The sequence below is a fragment of the Oncorhynchus nerka genome, linkage group LG18 (assembly GCF_034236695.1).
Source record: "Oncorhynchus nerka isolate Pitt River linkage group LG18, Oner_Uvic_2.0, whole genome shotgun sequence".
In the NCBI taxonomy this organism is placed as follows: Eukaryota; Metazoa; Chordata; class Actinopteri; order Salmoniformes; family Salmonidae; genus Oncorhynchus; species Oncorhynchus nerka.
This window is the reverse complement of record NC_088413.1, coordinates 43,751,618-43,773,180: the sequence shown is the minus strand read 5'-3', so window position 1 is coordinate 43,773,180 and position 21,563 is coordinate 43,751,618. Positions and strand designations below refer to the sequence as shown.

General features: G+C 41.1%; 1 protein-coding gene across 1 annotated transcript in view; it reads right to left on the bottom strand.

Moving 5' to 3' along the window:
• Positions 1–21,563, bottom strand: part of ism2a (isthmin 2a) — a 48,735-nt gene extending 27,172 nt beyond the window's left edge. The window contains 1 exon segment of the mRNA XM_029688808.2: positions 20,677–21,563. Coding sequence (XP_029544668.2) covers positions 20,677–20,811 — 135 coding nt within the window. The 5' untranslated portion in view covers positions 20,812–21,563.

Sequence of the window (21,563 nt, the reverse complement as noted above, 5' to 3'; positions counted from 1 at the left end):
AATGACCTCAACTAGCCTGTACCCTCGCACACTGACTTGTATGTAGCCTCGTTATTGTTATTTTATTGTGTTACTTTTTATTATTTTTACTTTAGTTTATTTGGTAAATATTTTCTTGAACTGCAATGTTGGTTAAGGGCTTGTAAGTAAGCATTTCACGGTAAGGCCTACACTTGTTGTATTCGGCGCATTTGACAAATAAAGTTTGATTTGATATCACTTGTCCACCTGGCAGTAATTCTAGGCTTGTAACTGCGGATGCATGTTGCACATGGCTAGTCGAACGCTGAACTCTTTATTGAAACAATGCTGAAACATCAATCCATGGGCGAGTCAGTGCCCCATTTTCATTTACCGGTATGTCCAAATCAAAATGAAAAAAAGTTATTTTGCCATTTCAGCAGGCTATTGTGTCAAATAAGCTTTTACAAGTGCTGTCTTCATGTTATTACTTATCATTAATGTCGTCTTTGTTGTGCTTTGGTGTGCTTATCAATGCATAAGCACCTTTTTTCCCCACTTCTTTCGATAAAATAATTGTATTAAGTCATTGTATACACAAGTTTTACTTTATGTGAAGTTTTAAATGCATTCTGTCATTGCTAAATGTGTAATGTGGTAGGTATTTTAACATGACTATTTTTAACACACAAAAAAACATTTGATTAATAAAATGTTTAATCAGTCGTCCTCAAATGAAGGGGAAGGATGACGCAATCTTTATGAGGGAGGAAATCTGATTTCATTGTTCCTCAGCTCCCAGCTCAGACAGTTCATTCACGATAAATGGAGTTAGCCTTGCGTTAGCCTGCCTGGGAGCAGGTTAGTTCTGAAGGATTCATTCCCATAGAAATTAAACTGGCTAAAAGGTGAGTCACTTTCATGATACCGGTTATCCCGAGTTGAATTCAAAGTTGACCAAAGTTACCTCTGTAAATGCTCAAACCTGATTCCTAGTATAGGGCTCTGAGACAAAGCAAAACAAAACACTTAACTGTATGGATGTTTCTGTACCACGCACTTTAATAACCACAATGGGCTCCCGAGTGGCGCAGTTGTCTAAGGCACTGCATTTCAGTGCTAGAGGTGTCACTACAGACCCTGGTTCGCTTCCAGGCTGTATCACAACCGGCCGTGATTGGGAGTCCCATAGGACGATGCACAATTGTCCCAGTGTAAGAATGTGTTCTTAACTGACTTGCCAAGTTAAATAAATCTAATGGAAATAAGTATCTGACTTTATTGTGCTGTCATGTTTAAAATGTATGTACTGTTTATACAGTATGTATTATTCTTCGTCAATCAAAGTACATACAACTCAATTCAAAGCTGTTTTACTCCACAAGGTATGTAGGTATCTGCTTTACAGAGAAGAGATTTAGTCAGTCTGTCAGTCTACATCACAGCTGGTTGGCGTTAGCAGTAATACCGTCTACAGGGATAGAGGTTTGGAGTGAAGCCTGGGATGGTACAAGCAGGTAGAATATCACACACACATACACACAAACACATTCACACATGTTCACATACGCACGAACGTGTGCACGCACACACACACAAATCTCCATCATCTGGTTCACTTTAGTATGTAGTCCGTGAGTCTGGGCCGAGAGAGAGGCCTCTTGAGTCAACAACATCAAACCCAGCTGAGTCACTTGACACTGACTGTGCTTTGTCCGTCTGTCTAACCCATCTCTGTCTGTCTGTCTGTCTGTCTGTCTGTCTGTCTGTCTGTCTGTCTGTCTGTCTGTCTGTCTGTCTGTCTGTCTGTCTAACCCATCACTGTCTTCATGGTAGGATATCACACTGTACTGTTCTTATGGATATACAGTGGGTATCAGAAGTATTCACCCCCCTTGAATTTCTTCACATTTTGTTACATTACAAAGAGGTTTTGAAATAGATTTAATTGTGTTTTTTTGTGTCATTGATCTACACAAAAAAAAATCAACGCATTTTTACATATTAAAAACAATTATAGTACATTTTAAAAATAAATAACAAAAATATAGTTGCATAAGTATTCACCCCCTTTGATTAGGCAATCTTTAATAAGTTCAGGAGTGAAATGTGTCTTAACAAATCAAATAATAATTTACATGCACTCTGTGTGAAATAATAGGGTTTTTTGAATGACTACCCCTTCCTCTGTCCCCAATACATATAGCATCTGTAAAGTCCCTCAGTCAAGCATTGAATTTCAAGCACAGATTCAATTACAAAGACCTGGGAGCTTTTCAAAAGCCTCATAAAAAGGGCAGAGATTGACAGATGGGCAACAATAACAAATCAGACATTGAATATCTATTTGAGCATGGTCAAGTTAATAATTATGCTGTGGATGATGTATTAAACCACCCAGACACATCAAAGATATAGTTTGATGATACATTCCAGTCCTGAACTGGAATGAAACAGGACTGGAATGAAACTGCTCAGAGATGTCACCCCGAGGATATAGGGGATTTTAAACAGCTAATGGCTGTGATGGGAGGAAACTGAGGATGGATCGACAAACATTGTAATGACCTAAGTGAGAGAGTGAAAAGAAGAATACAAATATACCAAAACATGCATCCTGTATGCAACAAGGCACTAAAGTAATACTGCAAAAAAAAGCATGGCAAAGGAATACACTTTTTAGCCTCAATACAAAGCCTTGTGTTCCAACATGTCACTGAGTAGTGGTGGCCGCATCTGTCACTGCTTGAAAATCTATGGCGAAGGCTTGCAAAGTTCTTAGAGACTTACCCAAGAAGAGGCACAGCTGTCATCGCTGCCAAATGTGTTCCAAACATGTATTGACTCCGGGTTAATCAAATCTAATCTTATTTGCTTACTTACAAGCCTTAACCAACAACACAGTGTTAAGTCAAATAAGTGTTAAGAAAAAATAAGAAATAAAAGTAACAAATAATGAAATGGCAGCAATAAAATAACAGTAGTGAGGCTATACACAGGGGGTCCCGGTACAGAGTCAATGTGCGGGGACACAGGTTAGTAATTGAGGTAATATGTACATGTAGGTTGAGTTGAAGTGACTATGCCTAGATAATTAACAGAGAGTAGCAGCAGAATAAAAGGGGGGACAAGGCAAATAGTCTGGGTAGCCATTTGATTAGATGTTCAGGAGTCTTATGGCTTGGGGGTAGAAGCTGTTAAGAAGCCTTTTGGACCTAGACTTGGTGCTCCGGTACTGCTTGATGTGCGGTAGCAGATAGAACAGTCTATGACTAGGGTGGCTGGAGTCTTTGACAATATTTAGGGCCTTCCTCTGAAAGCTTGGCCCCAGTGATGTACTGGGCCGTACGCACTACCCTCTGAAGTGCCTTGCGGTCGGAGGCCGAGGAGTTGCTCTTGATGGTGCAGCCGTAGAACCTTTTGAGGATCTGAGGACCCATGCCAAATCTTTTCAGTCTCTTGAGGGGGAATAGTTGTTATCCTGGGACAACACGGCCAGGTCTCTGAACTAATCCCTATAGGCTGTCTCATCGTTGTCGGTGATCAGGCCTACCACTGTTGTGTAATCGGCAAACATAATGATAGTGTTGGAGTCTAACTATCATTCCATGCAGTCATGAGTGAACAGGGGCTGAAGGAGCTGAGCACGCACCCCTGAGGGGCCCCCGTGTTGAGGATCAGTGTGGCGGATGTGTTGTTACCTACCCTTACCACCTGGAGGTGGCCCGTCAGGAAGTCCAGGATCCAGTTGCAGAGGGAGGTGTTTAGTCCCAGGGTCCTTAGCTTAGTGATGAGCGTTGAGGGCACTACAATGTTGAACACTGAACTGTAGTCAATGAATAGCATTCTCACATAGGTGTTCCTTTTGTCTAGATGGGAAAGGGCAGTGTGGAGTGCAATAGAGATAGCAACATCTGTGGATCTGTTTGGGCGGTGCGCAAATTGGAGTGGGTCTAGGATTTCTGGGATAATGGTGTTGATGTGAGCCATGAGCAGCCTTTCAAAGCACTTCATGGCTACAGATGTGAGTGCTACGGTCTGTAGTCATTTAGGCAGGTTATCTTAGTGTTCTTGTGCACAGGGTCTATTGTGGTCTGCTTGAAACATGTTGGTATTACAGACTCAGACAGGGAGAGGTTGAAAATGTCAGTGAAGACACTTGCCAGTTGGTCAGCGCACGCTCAGGAGTACACGTCTTGGTAATCCATCTGGCTCTGTGGCCTTGTGAATGTTGACCTGTTTAAAGGTCTTACTCACATTGACTACGGAGAGCGTGATCACATAGTCATCCGGAACAGCTGATTCTCTCATGCATGTTTCAGTGTTACTTGCCTCGAAGCGAGCATAGAAGTAATTTAGCTAATCTGGTAGACTTGTGTCACTGGGCAGCTCGCGGTTGTGCAGTCTGTAATAGTCCTTAGTAGTCTGTAACAGTTTGCAAGCTGTGCCACATCTGACGACCGTCAGAATGGGTGTAGAATGATCTTAGTCCTGTATTGACGCTTTGCCTGTTTGATGGTTCGTCTGAGGGCATAGCGGTATTTTTTTATAAGCTTCCGGGTTAGAGTCCCACTCCTTGAAAGCGGCAGGGGTATGTACTGGTTGGGGTATGTACGTACAGTCACTGTGGGGACGACGTCATCAATGCACTTATTGATGAAGCCAGTGACTGATGTGGTGTACTCCTCAATCCCATCGGAGGAATCCCGGAACATATTCCAGTCTGTGCTAGCAAAACAGTCATGTAGCTTAGCATCTGCTTCATCTGACCACTTTTTTATTGACCGAGTCACTGGTGCTTCCTGCTTTAGTTTTTGCCTGTAAGCAGGAATCAGGCGGATAGAATTATGATAAAATTTGACAAATGGAGGGTGAATGAGAGCTTTGTATGCCACTCTGTGTGTGGAGTAGAGGTGGTCTAGAGCTTGTTTCCCTCTAGTTGCACATTTAACATGCTGGTAGAAATTAGGTAAAATGGATTTAAGTTTCCCCGCATTAAAGTCCCAGGCCACTAGGAGCGACGCCTTTGGATGAGCGTCTTCCTGTTTGCTTATGGCCGTATACAGCTCACTGAGTGCGGTCTTAGTGCCAGCATCGGTTTGTGGTGGTAAATAGACAGCTACAAAGAATATAGATGAAAACTCTCTTGGTAAATAGTGTGGTCTACAGCTTATCATGAGATACTCTACCTCAGGCGAGCAAAACCTCGAAACTTCCTTAGATATCGTGCACCAACTGTTGTTTACAAACACACATAGACCACCACCCCTTGTCTTACCAGAGGCTGCTGTTCTATCCTGCCGCTACAGTGTATAACCTACCAGCTGTATGTCATTCATGTCGTCACTCAGCCACAACTCGGTGAAACATAAGATATTACAAGCTTATATAAAGGTATATTCGTTGCTGTTTTAAAAAATAAACATTTTTTTGGCTCAGAGCTGTGCTCAGCACTGTGTTCTGCCTCTGATCAAAGCCTTCTATCCACTGATCATGTGTATCCTGTCTTGACTCACATCTCTGGCTGTGTCTCTAACACACGCAAAACAGATGTCCTCTCCCCAATCCCCTCCACAAACCACCCATACATGCATTCCACTTCCAACCTTCAGCTAGATTTCAGCATGACCAAAAACCAGAGTTATGCAGCAGAGAAGGCCATTCATGGAACAGGTTCAGGTTGGGGCTTTACTTTAGCTGAGGTTGGGTGTTAAAACAAATGTATCCCAGTAGTCATAACAGAGGAGCCTGCCTTTGAATGAGTCAAGAATGGAGTTGGATACCAGGAACGCAACGTTCTGTGCCAGGAAGAATAACTATTAGTGGTGCATGAGTGGGTCTAGATTCACCAGGCACACGATACAATGAAAGGAAAGTTATTCCAGTCTTAACAACTTCCATCCAGATACATGACACAGAGAGAGGGAGAGAATGAGGGGAAGGGGGGGTGGAGAAGACAAGATGAAAAAAGAGAAGATATTTTTTTACAGATCCATACATTAAACCTCATTACCAAGAGGCTACGCTACACTGTAGTCTATCCCCAGTACTCTTTTCTCTCTTGATAACATCATGACAGGTCGCATAAGCTATGTTTACACAGGCAGCCCTTATTGGCAAAAAATCTGATCTGGTTGGTCAAAAGGACAATTAGTGGCAACAAGATCAGAATTGGGTTGCCTGTGTAAACGCAGCCATAATGTATGACTGACTGATGGTAACTGACATAACTTCCGCCACTCTCTTTGGACCATTCACCTATCCCAGGTTGGAAGGAAACCGAAGAGCTAAGTTAGAGGCAAAACACAATTGTCCTGCTCAACTGCACACGACAGAGCCATTGGGATGTGACTCTTCTAGCTCTCCTCCATATAAACATTAACATCACCAAAGCAACCTGTTCCACGGATAATAAAAAATAAAAATAAATCTCTCTGAGTGAAGGAGTGTAAATTGGGGGAAAGAGTTGGGAGAACAGAGCAAAGGGTATTGATAGGGCTCTCTGAATTCATTGCTTTAACACACAAACACAGACACACATAGTAAACAGAGCGAGAGAGAGAGAGAGAGAGAGAGGGAGCTCGACCAGAGAATTCTTGGAGATCCACAAGAGGCATGGAGAGTTGGCCAGGAGAAACATCCCCTGGAAACCAACGAAGACAATCACCAGAACAGAGACACACTCTGGGGTAGGGAGGCCAGTGTGTGTGTGTGTGTGCGTATCTATGGCTGGACGCCTGCCCGGAATCTGGCAGAAACTCTGAGAAATCTCTCATTGTCGGACTTATTTGTTCTTCTTCTCTGGCACCACGTTGGCGTGTAACTATCTGATTTGGTTGGCATTCCCCGATAGTATCACTAGCATAGCCAAACGTGTTTTATCCTATCTCTTCAATAAAGCAGTCTTTGTGCATTCTCATTGCAGACACTCACTGTAGCTATGGGTAGCTCTGGAAAGATGGCTAACAAAGGCAGCCAGAGTCCAAAAATAACACCTTGAATTACCAAACAAACCCACAGCGGCCCAACAATAACATGTAGTGAAGCATGATACTTTACCAAACCACCGCTAGGGCTCTGCTGACCTAACGGTGTTCTAGAGAGATATGGTACCAAACCACTGCTAGTGCTCTGCTGACCTAACGGTGTTCTAGAGAGACATGGTCCCAAACCACCGCTAATGCTCTGATGACCTAATGGTGTTCTAGAGACACGGTACCAAACCACCGCTAGTGCTCTGCTGACCTAACGGTGTTCTAGAGAGACACGGTACCAAACCACCGCTAGTGCTCTGCTGACCTAACAGTGTTCTAGAGCGATATGGTACCAAACAGGCACTAATTGGAGTTCCATGACTGGAGAATGTACATTGCCCTAAGGAACTAGAGTTGACTGTTAGACTGTAAGTCTTGCTGTTATGCTTCATATGAATCTTTCAGATCTATGTATGTGTATTCATGGAATATGGGTGTGTGTGTGTGTGTGTGTGTGTGTGCGTGTCACACACTGTGTGTTCTTTAGCTCACCACACACTAACGCAGTTCCGTTGAAGCGTTAGTTTACGTTTCTTCTTCATTAAAACCTGAAGCTGAGATTGCAGTGTGTACCAACCAGCATACGCAACCAGGCTGTAGTTTCATACCTGGATTATGGTATACAGTTTCAGCTTAACCTCAATTAGGGCGTCGGACAATTGAGAACTTTCCACTCCACACAGTCACCCCCTGTCACCATATAGAACAGCAACTTGAACTTACATTTACATTTACATTTAAGTCATTTAGCAGACGCTCTTATCCAGAGCGACTTACAAACTTCTGTACGGGATAAAGAATTTGGCACTCTCCGTGAATGTGGCATGGGCATCAGATCCCCTCTAAGAGGGGGAACTAGCCGATCATTCCAGGATTATTTGGTTTAACAATTACCAGAGCCTCTCAACCCAATTCTACCCCTCATCCCTGTTGCTCAGCCTCCACACACACATGCACATGAAAGCATACACGCACACACACACACACACACACACACACACACACACACACACACACACACACACACACAGACATATATACTGAGTATAAAAAACATTAAGAACACCTGCTCTTTCCATGACATAGACTGACCAGGTGAATCCAGGTGAATGAACAGGTTAAAGAAAGATTTTTAAGCCTTGAGACCACTGAGACATGGATTTTGTATGTGTGCCATTCAGAAGGTGAATGGGCAAGACAAAATATTTAAGTGCCTTTGAACGTGGTATGGTAGTAGGTGCCAGGCGCACCGATTTGTGTGAAGAACTGCTGGATTTTTCACGCTCAACAGTTTCCTGTGTCTATGACGAATGGTCCACCACCCAAAGGACATCCAGCCAACTTGTGACTACTGTACGAAGCATTGGTCTACATTGGCCAGCATTCCTTTGGAACACTTTCGACACCTTGTAGAAATGTCCATGCCCCGAAAAATAGAAGCTGTTCTGAGGGCAAAAGGGGGGTGATACTTGATATTAGGAACATGTTCCTAATATTTGGCATACTCAGTGTACATGTACACATGCATGCTCACACATACACACATAAGAGAGTCACATCCAATACTGTTGCATACATTCTAGGCCAGAGTTAGGATAAGTAAGTAGTTGTTTGTGTGTAAAACAGGTGGTTCATGTTGCGTCCCTCAAACATTTAGCCTCGCCGGCTCCCTCTGAGCAATGTCAACCCAACCGCTCGCTCACTTTAATAAAGATATCCCAGATACCCCAGCATGTCACAGAGAGAGATGGATGGGGAAGAGAGGGGGAGAGAATGCAAAATCAGGATAGGGAGAGATTGTGTGAGAGAGGAAGTGAGCGTGAGAAAGCGAGTGAGAAAGTGCATGTTTTCACACTCCGCACAATTCCACCCTGCCATTGTTGCTTTCTAAACTGGCGCTGTGCTACTTTTCGCCAGATTGTCAAATTCTCCAGAACATTCTTTCACCTTCCAGGCAGCAAGCAAGGTATGTTCTGGCCCCCAGCCAGGCCAACGGTGAGAGAGACTTCCGCTGTATCTAGTGATCTATAGGCATCTTCTGTGAGGCTCAGTACATGGATGCCTGCATGGGGGAGTTCCACAGTTATACTGTTATAGAGCTTGGCCATCTAATCAAAAGTCTTCATCTTCCACAAGAAAACATTGGAGACATAAAATCAGTTTTATAAGAGAAACAGGACCTTTGTGCAAAGGCGCTGCTTCCATAATCAGGAGGTGCTGGTTGTCGTGAGATCATCTAGAGATGGTTTCCTGGACCCAGATCGCACCTATTCCTGTACTAAGATTCATGTTCAATGGAGAATGTTCATTGAAAGTGCTTTTTAGTCTAGGGCTCGGGACTGGGACCCAGGAAACTGCATGGCCCCTTGTGACTGAGCCATTAACCAAAACTCTCGAGTTAACAGATAAAGAGACAGATAGAATGAAGTCAGTGCTAGGGTGAAGGATATGGGGTTTCTGTGTTCTGGTAACACCCAATAAATCCAGAGGTAGAAATATAAGAGGACCAATGAAATCAGATTCCCTCCCGCTCGCAACGATTGCATCATCATCCACTTCATTTGACGAAAACGACTGATTCAATATTTTATTAAGCAAATATTTGTGCGTGTTCAAAATTACGATTGCAACGGGAAGCCACAGTAACTGAAGCTGGCTAGCTTTAGAAAACCCTCAGTAGATCTAGCGTCAATCGTAATGTCCCCCTCTGGTATTTACATCTCTCTAACTTAAGTCAAACCACATACACCGCAGCTCAGCTGAGCTTCATACAGCAGATCTCTGCCATGTTATTCATGTGTTATGAGGTATGGTGAATCAGAAAAAGAGAGGAGACGAAAGAAACTCAAAGCACCTGTGTGGATAGCGAAAGAGAGGGTAAAGAGGGTAAGTTCTTAAGAAACACCAATTACTTACATGGTCATTTATCATTTATTCGCACGTAATTACTAAATCAATACCTTCAAGTCCTCCTCTTGTGTTGAAATTCTCTCCCGTTGTTTCTGTGTACTTTACCTTTAGTTAGCGTGTATGTTCGTAGTAACAGGGCTGTAAAATGAAGTGGTCTCTGTTTCAGCATTAAACAACGTAGTTACTTGTGAGGTACCACTGCATTGGACGACTCCATCCAATGTAGACAAGAGTACATTTCTTTGTGACTGTACCCCGTTTTTACAAGATCCCACCTTCACACTTACAGGGTAGGTAAGGAGGTAAGAGGGATGTAAAATGAGGCCATTGCTAATACCATATACACTGAGTAAACAAAACATGAAGAACACCTACTCTTTCCATGACATAGACTGACCAGGTGAATCCAGGTGAAAGGTATGATCCCTTATTGTTAAATCCACTTCAATCATTGTAGATGAACAGGAGGAGGCAGGTTAAATAATACTTTTCTGAGACATGGATTGTGTATGCGTGCCATTCAGAGGGTGAATATTTTGATTTATTTGTATTTATTTCACCTTTATTTAAATAGGCAGGTCAATAAGGAACAAATTCTTATTTAGAATGACAGCCTACCCCGGCCAAACCCGGACAACATTGGGCCAATTGTGCACTACCCTATGGAACTCTCAATCACGGCCGGATGTGATGCAGCCTGGATAGGCAAGACAACAGATTGAAGTGCCTTTAAACAGGAGGGACCCTGGGCATCTTTCTTTTTGTGTTTTTCAGAGTCAGTAGAAAGGCCTCTGTAGTGTCCTAAATTTTCATAACTGTGACCATAACTGCCCACCGTCTGTAAGATGTTAGTGTCTTAACGACCTTTCCACAGGTGCATGTTCATTAATTGTTTATGGTTTATTGAACAAGCATGGAAAACAGTGTTTAAACCCTTTACAATTAAGATCTGTGAAGGGTCCTGAAAAAGGGACGTTTCTTTTTTTTGCTGAGTTTATATACACAAACACACACACACACACACACACCAAGGATATAATAGTTTTTTGATTTTATAATAGTTTTTATTTCTATTCATTTTTAGATTTGAAAATAAGTTTAGTATCAGTTAGTTCTCAGATTTCATTAACACGTTTTTATTTGGTTTCAGTTTGATAAAAACATTTCTATTTCATTTTTATATTATTTAGTTTTAGTTTTACTGTTAGGGACAGAAAGGATAGTACCCTATGCATGGGGGCAAGGAGCCATTTACAGTTGAAGTTTTTACAGTTTACACATACCTTAGTCAAATACATTTAAACTCAGTTTTTTACCACTTCTGACATTTAATCCTAGTAAGAATTCCCTGTATTAGGTCAGTTAGGATCACCACTTTATTTTAAGAATGTGAAATGTCAGAATAATAGTAGAGAATGATTTATTTCAGATTTTATTTTGTTCATCACATTCCCAGTGTGTCAGAAGTTTACATACACTCGATTAGTATTTGGTAGCATTGCCTTTCAATTGTTTAACTTGGGTCAAACATTTGGGTGAAATTTGGGTGAGTTGGGTGAATTTTGGCCTATTCCTCCTGACAGAGCTGGTGTAACTGAGTCAGATTTGTAGGCCTCCTTGAGCACACACGCTTTTTCAGTTCTGCCCACAAATTGTCTATAGGATTGAGGTCAGGGCTTTGTGATGGCAACTCCAATACCTTGACTTTGTTGTCCTTAAGCCATTTTGCCACAACTTTGGAAGTATGCTTGTGGTCATTGTCCATTTGGAAGACTCATTTTGCGACCAAGGTTTAACTTCCTGGCTGATGTCTTGAGATGTTGCTTCAATATATCCACATAATTTTCCTTTCTCATGATGCCATCTATTTTGTGAAGTGCACCAGTCCGTCCTGCAGCAAAGCACCCCCACAACATGATGCTGCCCCCCAGTGCTTCACGGTTGGTGTGGTGTTATTCGGCTTGCAAGCCTCCCCCTTTTTCCTCCAAACATAATGATGGTCATTATGGCCAAACAGTTCTATTTTTGTTTCATCAGACCAGAGGACATTGCTCCAAAAAATACGATCTTTGTCCCCATGTGCAGTTGCAAACCGTAGTCTGGCTTTTTTATGGCGGTTTTGGAGCAGTGGCTTCTTCCTTGCTGAGTGGCCTTTCAGGTCATGTCGATATAGGACTTGTTTTACTGTGGATATAGATACTTTTGTACCCGTTTCCTTCCTTCCTTCCTTTGCTGTTGTTCTGGGATTGATTTGCACTTTTCGCACCAAAGTATGTTCATCTCTAGGAGACAGAACGCCTCTCTTTCCTGAGCGATATGATGTCTGCGTGGTCCCATGGTGTTTATACTTGCGTACTATTGTTTGTACGGCATTTGGAAATTGCTCTCATGGATGAACCAGACTTGTAGAGGTCTACAATTTATTTTCTGAGGTCTTGGCTGATTTCTTTTGATTTTCCCATGATGTCAAGCAAAGGGGCACTGAGTTGAAGGTAGGCCTTGAAATACATCCACAGGCACACCTCCAATTGACTCAAATTATGTCAATTAGCCTATCAGAAGCTTCTAAAGTCATGACATAAATTTCTGGAATTTCCAAGCTGTTTAAAGGCACAGTCAACTAAGTGTATGTAAACTTCCGACTTCAACTGTATGTGTTGAAAGCCTATAGTTCGGTTTTTTTTTGGGGGGGGTCACTTCATGCCACCAGAAGGCAATAATAAGGTGATGGTCATAGGTTTGGTTAGGTTTACATTATAAATACATTTTAGGCCTCGTTCCAGAGCTTAGACATTGCTGATGCCTGACAGATCTTACAACGCCTGTATAGGTATATTACGAATCACCTAACCACATAGAAATCTAGAAATCTGTCAGTTGATGACGTTGCCTAGTTAAATAAAGGTTTAATAAAAAATAAGTTTTCTTCGCTTTTCTTCTCTGGTGAAACACTGCCATCTATTGGCAGCATTTACCTGCAAGAATCAGAAGTTCGAAAACCTAATATATTTTTTTTTAAACCTCCTTTGATTAAAAAAAAATACAAAAGCTGAACATAATTTCTACTTTTTTTTATTACTTTGAGTTAGTTTTGAAGTCAAAGATAATAGTTTGACTATATTTTTAGTTTAGTTTACTATAATAACCTTGACACACACACACACACACACCCTTTAAACCTCCATGCTCATATGAGACGCCTCTCACCTCTTTCAAAGTCAATGAGATCTCATCATCTTGCCATGGTAGCCAAAATAATGGGTAACTGGGCATTTTTATATATGACCCTAAGCATGATGGGATGCTAATTGCTTAATCAATTCCTAAACCACACCTGTGTGAAAGCACCTGCTTTCAATAAACTTTGTATCCCTAATTTATTCAAGTGTTTCCTTTATTTTGGCAGTAATCTGTATGTAGTAGTAACAGGGCTGTAAAATTAAGTGGTATCTGTTTCCAGGTAAATACAATGTAGTACCAGCACGTTGGATGACTCCGTTCCATGAAGACAACAGCAAATCTGTCCGTGATCCTACCCTGTTCATGGTACCACCTCCACACTTACGGGGTAGATATGAGTTAAGAGGACTGTAGTATGAAGCTGTTGCTAATACCATGTAAATACCAGATACTGTCAAGTTTACTCCAGTACAATATAACAAAGTGATCCAGTTTGTCAGTGTTTTTTTTTATACAATTGAGACAAGCACACAAAAGTTTGTTTAATGAATATCAACCAAAAAAACCTAGCTAGCTAGCTAAGTAGCAACACATTTGTATTCACAACCATATCAAAGACCTAGCATAACAACAAAAGTGAAATGCATAAAAAAAATATGTTTTTTTAAATGTCTATGTGAATATGTGTAAATCATTTTTACATTAGCTACTGTACATACAAAAATATTTTGTATCTACACGACATGAATATATATCATATACAAATATGATTAAACAGAATGACTGCATATATCCCTATCATGAGCTAACATAGATGACTTGCAGAAATTGCTAGCTATCTGACCATTTCACTTACCAGAAAAAGTGCCACAAATAAACTGTAACTATGCGTAAATGTAACTTTCCACAAGCATGTTATCAATTAAAGGGCATGTAGCAGCTATTTCTCAATGCCAAAAACATGTATAATTGTAACTTAGAGCACCCCAAGAAAACATTCCCAAATTACAAACTCTTAAATCAATTTTTTTAATACTCTAATATTGTTCTAAATTGGGTTTGTTTGGTTTCCATGCTCACTCTTCATATACTTGTGGGTAAAAAAACAACAACAACAACAAAAAGCGTGGGTCAGTGGTATGGAGCTAGCTAGCAATTGTATTTTTATTCATCAAGAAGCTTTGTGTGGTAGCAGGGGGTAGCAACACTTGCTATGGAAATGTGAGTATACCTCTATTATCATGTAAATTCAACACTGTGTAAAGTGGGATACAGTTGTGAGAATGAGGTCGGAGAATTGGGCATCTACTCGCAAATTTCGTCCTTGAGAACTTCCATGGCTATCAACAATAGAAGGAGGGCCTCAGCAAAATGTTGCTTTTCAAAATGGATGCTGTCCTTACCAACAATGTGGCCTATAAAGTATCACAAACAGCCAACAGCACCAGCAGAGACAAAGAATTATCAGGACTTTACCGGGAAAGTAAAAGAGCTAACTTACTACCTCTATGCTAACCTTAGCTAGCTCTAGAGCTACCGTATTTAGTTCACATCTATCTTTCATCTAAATAACACTGATTAATGCTAAAGTAGCCAAATTAACATGTCAACTGCCAACTGTTGCTAGCTAACTGCTGGTACTGTCATACTATAGATAGTACAAATCAATGGGAAAAGAGTAGTTTGGTCACAATGGAGGTCAATGTTTCTGTATAGAGCCTGTGGCTGGGGCCCCAACTGTGTGTATGTCTATGTGTGTGGATAGCGAGCTAAACCAAAATGCAAAGCTTTGGCCATGTATTAGATCGTGGATCTGGAGGCATTTCAGAGAAAGGAGACAGATTTTCTTTAGAGGGGTGGATTTTGTTAAATTGGAACGCTTATTTCTAGAGCTTCTGGCTGTCTAGAGCCGCTGGCTGTCTCGTTGGATGGTGTCTAGCATTGGGGGAGTTTTCTATAGAGCCTGCCTGCAGGCTAAATTGAAATGTGACACTTTGGTCATGGATCTGATTGCAGATCTGGGGTCATTGAGAAGTCCTGGAGACACACTTTCTATGGAGGGGTGGTTGTGGATTTTGTTAAATGGGAAAGTAATCAATGTCACAGTTGCTTCTTGTTAGAGGCATCAGCTAACGTTAGCTTGCTATAGCTAGCTATCCTCTTCCTCTGTTTCTGAATTAATTTGTGTCTGTTTCTTTCTAGCAGGCAAAATAAGTGAGCTAGATATGTCGATAACATATCCAAGTTTGTCACTGGTATGGGGTAGTAAATATCCTAAAGCTAGCCAGTTAGACAGTGGCCATAGTGGAGTTTGGACTGTGACTGTTTGAGGTTGTGGACAGGTGTCTTTTATACTGATAACAAGTTCAAACAGGTGCCATTAATACAGGTAAACGAGTGGAGGACAGAGGAGCCTCTTAAAGAAGGTGGTACAGGTCTGTGAGAGCCAGAAATCTTGGTTGTTTGTAGGTGACCAAATACTTATTTTCCACCATAATTTGCAAATAAATTCATTAAAAATCCTACAATGTGATTTTCTGGAATTTGTTTTCTCATTTTGTCTGTCATAGTTGAAGTGTACCGATGATGAAAATTACAGGCCTCTCTCATTTTTTTAAGTGGGAGAACTTGCACAATTGGTGGCTGACTAAATAGTTTTTTGCCCCAATGTACTTTAGTCTGAGACTGCCATCATCAAAGATTGTGGATATACTGACAAGTTACATGTCTCTCTACCCTAACAATGGGAGTCGTTGTCCACAGAGTGGAACAGCGGGAAGTCTAGCTCCCTGCTATCCTTTCTTTGGATTGGTGTATACATTGTTGTAATCCTTTTTTTAATATTCGATGAGTGTTGTTGATGTCAACTCTGGAGAGAGATGCTATGCTAATAGCCTCATACCATGGATATGCATAAACTCTTTGCACATTTTTTTCTATCTAGAACTAACTAACTGAAATGGTTCTTCGCCTGTCCCCATATGAGAACCCTTTTTGCTTCCATTTAGAACCCTTTCTACAGAGGGTTATACATGGAACACAAAAGGATTTACCTGTAATCAAAAAGGCTTCCCCTATGGGGACAGCTGAAGAACCCTTAGCTATCCCGAGGCAACTCCGATATGAAGCGGGTTTTTTTCGCAAAGTTGCTGGGATGTCACTCAGTACACTCGTAACAACGTAAGCATTACGGGACTTCTATTAGATCAAATAAACCTTGTGTAGCAAATAAGGTATACGTTTTTTTGTTGACCAAACGACACTCTCTCATTGGAGTCCACACAAAAGCTCCTTGCTTGGTGGGTGAAACAATGAAAAAGCGCTACCTGCTGGAGGGAGACAGATTTTCTGCCAAGTTGGGCCTCCCTTTTCTTCTTCCTCTCTGCCATCATGGAACTTGTTTGTGATGATGAGGAGCGTTGTACAAAACAAAGTCTTCAGCCATTGGATCGCCTCGAACCAATCAGAGTATCAAAGCCAATAAGACATTTTCAAACCGCCGCTTTACCCACGTGTGTTCTGGCTCTGGCCCAACACATCGGTTTCTGGGCCAATCAGACGGCTCCGAATGTGTTTACGGGAGGTACTCATTGCAGAGAATAAACTAACGTCTGTGGGTGTGGTGTAGCATTCGGACGGAGCTAGCCCCTGCTGAGTCCCCAACAACCAGACATTCCGGTTTTCAGGGGAAATTGAAAAATAGCCTGTGACACGACTTCCAATTCTGGACACTAAGAAGGAGACACTCCATCTTAACTCCTCCTCTACATTTACTGGGTTGGTTGAATGGTGTAGAAGAGAACCTCCCCCTACAGTTTTTCTTCTTCTCATCAAGACTAGTATGTAGGGGATCTAGTTTCAGGCATTTATTTTACACCTGCTACCTTAAGTTACAACGGAGCAAGGAGTCTGGGTAGCCAGGCAAATAGACAGTGGCAAGTTTGAATATCGTGGGTGAGATTGAAAAGTAGCTACTAGCAACACTGAGTCACTTCCAGGTCACGAATTTCGGAACATTTGAAAATAAAAGTCCCTCGTGTCATAGTAGAAAAGTGTCAAAAACATATAGTGTAGTTTTTCCCAATGTAGTTGTAATGTTGCATCCTATAACATGCACTACGCAAAACTGCAAAAAATACTGAATTAATATCATACACAGCGTTTTACGGCATGCCGTCCCTGGACACAGGTTGCTGAAGTGACACTTCACATCACGTTCCTTCAAATAATGTATATAAACCCTGAATTTCAGATACTATGTATTGGCCAATGAGAGGCTTTGAAGCCACCGGTCGCCTATTGGCACTCCCCGGATGAAGCAGTCCTAGTTTCAAGGACAATTATTTTTTTCTGTTGTAGTGAGGAAAATAACATTAGAACTTTAAGGAAAATGTTTTAATATTATTTTTCATTTTCATGTTTAGCTCACATAATATAATTTTAAAGTATGTAATAAGGTTTACATAATAGAATAAACACGTCAAAAACAAATATAGCCATTCATAAATGCATTTCTATAGCTTCCAAAATATTTTTTTGAACGGTGGGGGGGTGCCAAGATGGAGGCGTGGTGGCTTCAAAACACTGCCCCCTATAAGTCATCAAGTGTAAATATAAATAATTGATTCCTTACTGCGCTTTGGAAAGATATGTCTGTGGGTAATATTGTGAAAATGTAGTTAAAGACTTGCTTTCGCAAGCAGTGTTTTATGTTGGAATTACATTTTTTGTATGTTTATTCTACATTCTACATTCTATTCTATATTACATTGTGTGTTAGCATGCTAGCTCCCGCTTGGGTAGTAATTTAGCTACATGTTGTACAGAATCTATGTATCTCTTTTGAGTGTTAAGATATTGTTTTCTTACGAGGCAATATGCTTGTGAGAACATTGCAAAGATGCTTAGTTTGTGTATACTCTGTTTACAGTTATTTTGTGCCACTTCAAGCTATTTCTGCAAGCTTGGGCTAGCAATCTTCTATGTTAGCTTGTGGCTAGAATGTATGCAGTCATTCTTTTTTTTTGGGGGGGGGGGTAAGATTTATTTTCTATTTTATACAAAACATACACATACAAATGTTTTATTTTATTGAACATTTATTTAACTTCTTATTCATAATGACGGCCTAACCCGGACGATGCTGGGCCAACTATGCGCCGCCCTATGGGACTCTCAATCACGGCCGGATGTGATTCAGCCTGGATTCAAACCAAGGACTGTAGTGTCACCTCTTGCAGTGCCTTAGACCGCTGCGCTACTCGGGTGCCTGAGTGGGGCTCTCCAGTGGTGCAAATGACAACATCATACAAACAACTACATCACACCTACCCAAACCGACTAGCACACACCCCCATATCCAGCACCCACATCACTTTCCGCCACATGGCCTGAAACTGCAACATTTAGTTTCTCTCCGTAGCCCACTAAATATTTCTAAAATAAATAATTAGATTTTTCCATTGTATTATTTGATTGTTTTATTTCCACTTTTTTAGTATATGTTTTTTCGAGATAGGGTATCTCACTACACCCCAATATGCCATGTCTTGAAATACACAGACAGGCGGAATAAAGTACGTTTACATTGTAATACTTCTGACAGCCAACTTTCTAGTTCCGCCCACAACTTCTGGACTTTAGCGTTCTCTATTGAGTCATTATTAGTTTTGCACTCTAGACATGAGTCTAGAGTGGTGGCAGGGTAGCCTAGTGGTTAGAGTGTTGGACTAGTAACTGGAAGGTTACAAGTTCAAACCCCCGAGCTGACAAGGTACTAATCTGTCATTCTGCCCCTGAACAGGCTGTTAACCCACTGTTCCTAGGCCATCATTGAAAATAAGAATTTGTTCTTAACTGACTTGCCTAGAGGTACATTTTTTTTTAAATGACTCTGCCGTTGTGCTGTATAATTTGTGAATTTTGTCTCTTGTATAATAAATTCTGTATGCAGTGATTATATTCAATCATATTTGTATGCTTTATCATGTACTGTAGATACAACTTGTATGTAGCTAATGTTAAAATTATTTTCACATTCACATAGAAATGTATGCAATTCCTTTTGTTGTTAAGCTAGCTAGCTATTTGATATGATTGTGAAAACAAATGTGTTTCTACTTAGGTTTGTTTGGTTGATTTTCATTAAATTAACTTCACTATGAATTGCTTGCTTGTCTATATTGTGAAAAATCACTTTCTTATATTGTACTGGAGTAAACTTGAAAGTATATTGTATTAACATGGAATTAGCAACAGCGTCATTTTACAGCCCTCTTACCTCCTATCTATCCTGTAAGTGTGAAGGTGGTACCTTGTAACAACATGGTAAGATCACAGACAGATTTGCTTTTGTCTTCATGGAATGGAGTCATCCAATGTACTTCACAAATAACTACATTGTATCTATGTGGTAATAGACACCACTTCATTTTACAGCCCTCTTACATCCTACAGTACCTAATCTGTAAGTCTGAAGTTGGTGGTACCATGTAACAACAGGTTAAGATCAGACAGATTTGCTGTTGTCTTTATGGGATGGAGTCGTCCAATGTAATTGTAGCTCACAAGTAACTCTATTGTATATATGTGGAAGCAGACAACACTTAATTTTACCTACCCAGTAAGGATGAAGGTGGTACCTTGTAAGAACAGGGTAAGATCACGGGCAGATTTGTTGTATTCGTGGGATGGAGTCGACAGACAGACAGACTGATAGAGGGAGAGTTCTCCATTCATATTTTATCAGAAAGGGTATAAGCCTGAGGTTACATTTGCTTAATAACCCTTTGAGACTTCTGATCTCTGACCCTTTACCTCTGACCTGAACCCTGGAAAATGATGACTAGTAACTGGGTCATTACTGTATTATAGCCATGTGAAAGGGCAATGCCTTCATCTTTATTAAGATTTAAATACAGCCCATCACTATAAGCTGTAGAAAGTCTATGCAGTATAGCATACATACACACTGACAGACATGAACTGCCAGATGCTCCAATGATACCTGAGGGAGATATTTGAGGTGTTATCAGGTATGAGTGTCATCACAACTGGAAAATGACCATTTCCTCACCAGCCAAAGAGGGCTCTCTACTCCTCTCAGCCTAAGAGGACTGCCTGTTGTACATTATTTAATGTTTTTTTTAGATTGTCTACACATGTTAAGGGGATTAAGGGGAGACAATCAAACGTTTCACATGATCTGGTGCCTATTGCCCTCCCCAGCTCCCGACTACCTCTGCTTTCATTTCAGCAAAATGATTGCGCAATGAAGTCACTTTGGACCACGGCTATTGTTGCTCACTGTCTCTGGCCCATTGAGCTTTCAGAATAAAGAGTTTAACCAAATAGATTAACTTCATGATGAATGATGCCAATTCCTAAACAATAATGTTGTAATTTCGGACAACATACAACGTGTTACGTTCAGCCAGGTGTTAAGGTAACATTACGCATCAATTCATTAATGCGCTCTGTCAAGTTTCAGCTGAGTGAAACATATTTCCCAATCATATGACATTGAGTGAAAATTAGCAAATGGCCTAACCCCCTAACTGTGAGTAGAAAATAAAAGTTAGTAGGCTTTTACCTCCGAGGTCGCAGTGCTCCTGTCATTGGGGACTGCACTTTTGTGACTGTTGGTGGGGAAGCTCTTGATTGACACCTGAGTCATCGTCAAGAAGACTACCCACAGCAGGTTAACCTTCCTGTGCATCTTCTGCATGTCTTTTCCAAGTTGGGACAACAGCTGTTGGTTTCGTCGGTGTTTGCTGGTGTTGCGATGCTGTGATCGGTGTGGAAAGCAACAGCAGATATTTAGAAGCCGCTCGGCGTGCTGGACACGTTTTCAGAATCCTCGCCTCTGATCCATAGCCTAAATATAATCAATATAAATCCGAAATCAATACGTAAGACTTTGCGATATACGATTCTTAATCCAATGTTGTTTGAACGTGAACTCAGCTTTCAGAGCTGGAGCTGAATTTTGAACCAATTTGATGCGTCTCATCTGTGCTCTTTGCTCCCCAAATGCGCCATTAGGTAACTTCCAACGTTGACGCTCAAAGGTTACTTAAAATATTTTGCACTGTGATCATTAATTCCCGTTGGCTCTTCTCCCGCCAATATCCAGTCTTAGTCTTGTAACAAAACCGTTCAGAACTAGATCAGGCTATCGGCTGGTAACTATGTTGCCTACCTATCCTCCCTTGACTTTACACTGTCCAGACGCTTCGTCTCCTTACTTGCTCGCTTTCCGTACACGCTTCTTCGGTCCTGCTATTACAACCTTATAGTATACTCCTTTGAAATAAATGGACTTGAGTTTATCCCGAATTTTAATAAGTAACTTTCTCTAACCTTGAATGCTGCTAACTCAAATATGCTCGCATGCGCTCTGCTGTGCCTGTTGTAAGGAACCTCTTCTATGACTGCTTGAGAATAATCGTTTGTCATCTACATTCGTCGCTGCTTCTC